Raw genomic sequence first — 6,713 nt, forward strand, 5'->3', positions numbered from 1 at the left:
AAAAAAAATGCCTCAGTTAGAGCACTTTAGTACAAATTTTCTTACTTTTGTCACTTCCCTTTAAATTTGCCATAATCTTAGCCTTTACGGCATGCCACCGCAACATACCACATTGCTCAAGCATTTCTGTGACTAGGAGACTCTCCATGCCTGTGACCAATGAAGTAGATCACAAGATTGTGTGGTTGTCACATCAGCGGAGAGGAGTGTGACGTTTATCACATCTTTAGTGGTATCTGCTAACTTCGAACCACAGAGAGACCCAAATCAGCACATTTTATATTAAGTAGTTTATCATAAAACTGTTAAAAATTAATAATACCAATAACTGAAAAAATTTGGAAACAGAAGCAATAACAACATATACATGCATACATGGGACTTTGTGCATCACAGTTCTTTTTAAAATCCAATCACACATCCTGACCTATGATTACAGAGGGCCTGGTATGTATACATTTCACAGGTTTCGCCCCTGTGTTCACACACTGCTTCCCAGAGCTGGAGATAAGGGATCAGTGCACTGGAGCGGTTCCCCACATGGCCCAGGGTTGATAAGCGTCTCCAGTCACAAAAGTGTTTGGAGTCAAATTACACACATAAACACACCTGAGTTGAAGTGAGCAGCCTGTGTCAGTGGGTATGCGAGTCAGAACCTTTTTCTCATTAAGACCTGTCCATTCATTATTCAGTCCTGGGAAAGTTCTCTGGCCTGTTGTCAATTACCAGTCCATGGTGGAACCGGCACAGTTGGCCCAATACACTGTACCAAGTGCAGCTAAATGAACTGTTATTTGAAAAAGGCTCAAAAGTGAGACCTACTCAAGAATTTTTGTTCCTAAACCAAATGTTTATAGCAGTTGTAGTTCTGTTGAAAATCCATTACGCAAAGGTTATATTTCTTAAAAAGCCTAAACCAAACTTCCATATGATTTCTTTTTCCACCTATGAACTTTGCTACTGCCAGGTGGTGATGAAGGACATGGCCCGATAGTGTTGACAGATTGTGTCTACCTAATATGTTTGTTAAATCTCCGAATTTATTTGAACAGCATTTCACCTGCTGGTGGAGAGGGGTCTGGAAAGCAAGTGTGTGTGTGTGTGTGTGTGTGTGTGTGTTAGTCAAAGGATAAGGAATGAGTCAAGAGGGAGCAGCCCAGCTGAGCAAACTGACTTCATTTCACATCCTCTTAATAGCATCCCCCACCACTTCATAAACCACAAACTTCTTAAACTGTAAGACGTCATGAGTGCAGAGCGGTACTATGGCAGCTGTGGGAAATAGGCAACCTCGTATTGCAGTCACAATGCTGTGCTTCCAAATAACTAATAAACATACAGTGAACCTTTCCAAATGTGTCATGTGACTAAGGAAATGGTAAACTATCATTATTTGTGTGACAGGTTGGTACATGTGGAGTTGCAAAACAGCACTGACACATATTCTGGGATGATGGAAACATGAAACAAGTGATTTAAAAGAGTTAGTTAACACCTAAAGAGTGACAGAGCAGAATGAAACCAAAGCATAACTAACATAACATAAATGACTAAAAGATGAAGTGCAAAATATCCTTCTGCAAGTTATGTTACCTCAATTTATCTGTCTTAATCACAAACACACACACATCGAGCTTACTGTTGCTAGACTTCAGGTCACGATGGATAATGGGTACCACGGCCTCCTCGTGTAGATAGTGCATCCCGCGTGCAATCTGCACAGCCCAGTTGACCAGGATGTGTGGAGGGATCCGCCTTCCGGTCAGCGCCCGGTTCAGTGTCCCGCCTCGGGCATACTCCATGACCAGGCACAGGTTAGGCTCCTCCAAACACACCCCTTCCAGTTTAATAATATTGGGGTGCTGAAGCATCGAGAAAAGTTTAGCTTCTTGTTTAACACTGGCGGCGGTTGCCGTTATGTCTTCATCTGGGTCCTGCCGAGCCGCCTTCACAGCGACCTCCTGATCTTTCCATGTGCCCCGGTAAACCTTACCAAATCCACCCACGCCTATGATCTCCTCTAATACCAGTTCACTAAAAGGGATCTGGACGGGCGAGCTCGGGACTCGCTCTGGTACCCCCGTCGACACACTTGTAGCTGGGAGACGGTATATAGCGGGCTGATAGGTGACATAATTGGAAGGGAAAATCCCTACCCTGTGGTTGATTTTCCCCGTCCACCATCCCTCGTCCCCGGAGATCGCAGCGTCCTTGGACAGGACTTCTACTACATCACCTCGCCTGAGGCTGAGTTCGTCCTCGCCGCTCGCCTCGTAGTCATAAGCAGCTGTCCACAGGGATCGAGTTGGGCACAGCGGGGCAGAGTGAGCCCAAGCCCGAACTGAGGGGGACTCTGCCCAAGCATGTTCCCCGGTCCCACCGCCGCCCGGCCGCCCTTCACCGTTTGGGAAAGCGGCCTGCGAGACATCCATTTCTCGGTGGCCGTAGCGACACCATAGGGTGCAGCGCTTTTTGGACAAAATGAAAACTTTAAAAAGGTAACTTGTAACTTTTTGAAATCCTCATGCTGTCACATATAAGACACTATCCGATGAAAACAGAGGAGGGGGTATCCTTGTGCACTCCACGCCGTGGTCCAACTGTGTCCAAAGTCCCGTGGGAGAGCGCGTCTGTATCCACGTCGCCACTCCGGTACAAGTGTGAGGGTCAATAACTAGCTAGCGAGGTTGCTGGCTAAGTTAGCCGAAATACGGGTTAGCTAACGACGCTTTTTAAAGCTCCTGGTTAATGCCAGTAAAGCGAAAAATAACAATTAACTGCCAAGCTAAATTAATTTAAAGCTATCACAAAACACTGTCTGGTTCTGCTGAATGCTAACGTGAAAAGGCTAAAGTTAGCTCTCAAGTTACCAAGTTTTCGCAGGTGCCTCAAGAGGTGCACCTGCAGCGTCCATTCCGACCAAATACGGAGAGGCTCCGCGGAGTAGCTTTCACTGTGAGAGTCTCTAGTGAATCTCATATAGTCACCGAATAGTGAAACGGACGGTTCGTGCGCTCCTTTGTGGACTTTTAACTGGAATTTCAACTGCATTCCAGACTTCTGGCTTAGCTGATTAGCTTAGCATAGGTCAGCCTGTTGGAAAAGTTGCTCCTCTCCACTTTGAGATCGGTTAATTCCAAAGTTTATTTCTCTTTCGGTGATGTGCGGGGAAAAAACAGCCAACGGATAAGTACTCGGGAACCACAGTATATATCCTGTACTTCCACACAAACAATACAGGGTATAAAATATGAAATTGAAAAAGATCCGTCAACTTTAATCAAAACAAGACCCCGCTAACGTTCTCGCCAGACGGAGTCGGACCCAGCAGTGGCTGGACACACGATCAGGGGACACGGCTGGTGCTCCCGTTGCAAGCTGCGCTCTGCTCTCATTGGTGGACACCTGACACGTGACCAAAGCAGCAGCAGCAGGGGGGAGGGGGAGGAGTCACTGTAGGAATGCATGAAGAGAGCGCGCCTTCAGGGAAATTATAACGATAGTGGACCACAAAAAGACACGTGCACATGCATAATATAATATAATATAATATAATATAATATAATATAATATAATATAATATAATATAATATGTTTTGCATGTTTGCACCGCTGTACATTATTTTTAAACGTAAGCTCTAAAACCTTTAAATACTGTGCGCAATTCATGGTCTGTACATAGGCTACAAATACATTGTATGTAATGCACAACGTGGCTTGATTGCATGTCGCAAAGTGTTTGACTGAAGGTGGAACTCGCATAATGGACATGGATGAATATGGAGAGAGGAGGAGTGAAAAAGACAGAAGGGAGGGGGTGGTCAGAGCTGCGCATCTGTACAGGCAAGCCTGAGAGGAGAGAGAGGAAGGATAGAGACGAACATGATGAGGACCGCGGCAGCAGCAGCAGCAGCAGCAGCAGCAATGCACACATCGACACTGGGATGGGAAACGGCAGACGAGAGGACAACGCTGAGGAAGACCGAGCCATGAAAGGAAAGACTCAAGAGTCAAGCTGCGTCGCGCCAACATGGAGGCGTAGCGACAGTAGCATGCATGATTAGATAGAGGAGATCATTTCATTGTAGCCTAGCAGCACCAGCATCATCATCATCACCATCAGCCAGTCCAACCTGAGCGGAGAGGAGGGGAGAGGAGGGGAGATGGGCTCACAGGTTGTGCAAACCCTCCGTCAGGGGGTCTGGGCATCCCTGACCGGGGGCTGGTACCACGACCCGGACCAGAATAAATTCAACAACTCATGTCACCTCTATCTGTGGATATTTCTCCTGATGTTGCCCTTGTCTCTCCATCTGGTGAGTTTTTATTGAGGAACGTGACGTTCAAGGCCGTGCGTGGGGTGTAAGGTGCCCACACTACCTAGGTAAAATTGTAATAATGCCCCTGTTTATCCTTGGGAGAAAAAAACAACAACCACAAGCTGTAGGAGAATGGAATATCACGCAATGTAGCAGCTGATGGAAACACAAGGCCAGGAAAAAGGACACTGTCGCAGTATTTTTCTCCCGCATGCAGTAAGTGAAAGCATGGCTGCTCCTGGATGTGACAGTGGTGAAGCCAGAAAGCGTGAAATGTGGTTCACTAATATTTTCATGCCATGGGCTTTGATAGAGGTGCGACACTGGCTGCATTACTCCCAGTGACAATACACGGGCTGATGATGCTTCATGCTATATGGTGATTAATAGAGGCGGAAAGCCCAGTTATATATAGTCTCGACTTTTACTGCCCAACCTCCACTACAATACAATACAATACAACCAAATTTGACCCCTTCTTCTTTGAAGGGACATCTTCAGTGACCTCTGTGTTCCTGCCATACAGCTTACCTATAGGTCAAACACATTAACCTGTGAATAGGCAATTAATAGGAGACATTATGGCAAAACAGTACAAATACTGAAAGGGTAATGTAACTTGATTGTGCAAACAGTGCAATGGCAGCTTATTGTACACAGAGTACATTTTTGTAAGCAGTTTATCAAAGATAAGATATTGCTGATTATATCTGTTTTGGTGATCCCGAAATTAGCCAGTCACATATTTTAGCTATTAAGGCAGATGGTGATGTGTGACTGACACCTCAGACGGTAAACACTTTGGCACTGATTCTATATTAAATTGTTGTTGCTGACAGTTTCTAGACTGTGTGAAAACATCCACTGCTTCCCCTGCAGAAACAACACAAGCTTTCCGAGGGAAGGTGTTTCAAATTTCAAGTTTTTTAGCGTTTTTTGTGAAGGTCGTATTCAGCGCAGGATAAATGATGGAAGGAAGTTGAGGGACAATAGCAAACATTCAAAACAGCAAGAACTCTCTCTGGGACATTATGACTCATGATTGGCATGATACTTTGCCTTTGATATTCCTGTTCTTTGCTACAGGCAATTTCTCCCCAGTGGACTAGTAAACTTTATTAATCTACCAATATATCAAAATCAGATCTTGCAGTGTGCTGAGGCTGTGTTGCAATATAAATCAAAAGAAATTGGTGGTGCTAAAGCTTGAAGAATTAAATCAAACTCTGTCCTGGTGGAGTCAGGAGATTCAGGAAATGCTGATTTCAATATGACTAAGCTCTTCCTTTCTTCTCCACAGGCTTTGCCTCCCACTACAATGGCTCTGAGCATCTACTGCTCCTCCATCACTGTTTTCTTCGTCCTTATCAAGCTCGCCAACTATCGGCTGCACTTGATGTTCGACGAGGGCGAGGCAGTGGTCCGCAGCAGCCTTTCTGACCTCAGCAAAGCTCAGGAGAAGAAAAGCAATGCCTCAGATTCTTGCCTGCCCCCCAGCATCAGGTAAAAACCAAAAATGCAGTGAGTGGGATAAATATGAAATAGCTGTAAATATATAACTACCAAGAAATAATTTTCCTTGTGCCTTGAGCTGCTCCCCTACTCGGATAACCAACACAAGATCTAGGCCAGAGGTATAAATCCCTAATGACACAGCTTAATTATTAACATGAAATTATACATTTAGGCCTGAGACCCAATTTTAAAATAATACCACCAATACTAAACATAGCCAAGCATCACTCTCCATTTTAGTCCCGCCTTTCTTTCTCTTTATGTGTCTCTGTGCTTTTCTCCCTCTGTCTGAGATGGGATTACTTTCATGATCAAGTGTCTCAAAGTGGGATGCACTCTCTCTACTTCATTTCAAAGACTCAAAGTACAGTTTCGGTGAGTGAGCGAGCTAATGAGGAGAGGTCAGTGATCTTCAGTCAGCCCCTTCACTGAGACACTTGATCTGCACAGAGACAAAAAAAATCTTGTTCTCTGTGTGAATGTGTTACATTTAATTGAGTTGAGATGAAAAAGGAAATACAAACGAAAGTATTTCTTTCTACTTTTTCATCTGTAAGAGTCAGTGTGTTTTAGAATTTAAAATAGAATTTAAAATACACCTTTAAAAATGGTGCACTGATGTAATGAGTTCCATAGACTGTCTCTGTCTCTGCTAACTTATGTCAACTATAGACTCCAAATCAGTTGACATCTTGCAACGTTTTAGTAGGTACTTGTTCCTCGAAATTTCCCTCCCAAGGAACTTGCAGGATTTCTTCACACTGTTAATCTTTTCTCTGTCCGCTGATGTATCAATTGCTGTTTTATGGCTTTTACATGTGAAACTTTATATAAAATCGTAGCGACCAGGTTACATCTTGGCTGTTTGTTTGACAAGCA

General features: G+C 44.3%; 2 protein-coding genes across 3 annotated transcripts in view; one reads left to right on the forward strand and one right to left on the reverse strand.

Moving 5' to 3' along the window:
* The window catches only part of map3k21 (mitogen-activated protein kinase kinase kinase 21), a 29,237-nt gene extending 25,883 nt beyond the window's left edge, over positions 1 to 3,354 (reverse strand). For both annotated transcript variants that reach the window (XM_005727359.2, XM_005727358.2), the window contains exon 1: positions 1,640 to 3,354. In XM_005727359.2, coding sequence (XP_005727416.1) covers positions 1,640 to 2,432 — 793 coding nt within the window. In that variant the 5' untranslated portion in view covers positions 2,433 to 3,354. The remainder of the gene's footprint in view (positions 1 to 1,639) is intronic.
* Positions 3,355 to 3,860: 506 nt separating this feature from the next.
* The window catches only part of pcnx2 (pecanex 2), a 37,027-nt gene continuing 34,174 nt past the window's right edge, over positions 3,861 to 6,713 (forward strand). Inside the window, exons 1-2 of the mRNA XM_005727511.1 lie at positions 3,861 to 4,316; positions 5,620 to 5,822. Coding sequence (XP_005727568.1) covers positions 4,164 to 4,316; positions 5,620 to 5,822 — 356 coding nt within the window. The 5' untranslated portion in view covers positions 3,861 to 4,163. The remainder of the gene's footprint in view (positions 4,317 to 5,619; positions 5,823 to 6,713) is intronic.

The sequence above is a fragment of the Pundamilia nyererei genome, unplaced genomic scaffold (genome assembly GCF_000239375.1).
Source record: "Pundamilia nyererei isolate P.nyererei 1_Seehausen unplaced genomic scaffold, PunNye1.0 scaffold00024, whole genome shotgun sequence".
Lineage (NCBI taxonomy): Eukaryota > Metazoa > Chordata > Actinopteri > Cichliformes > Cichlidae > Pundamilia > Pundamilia nyererei.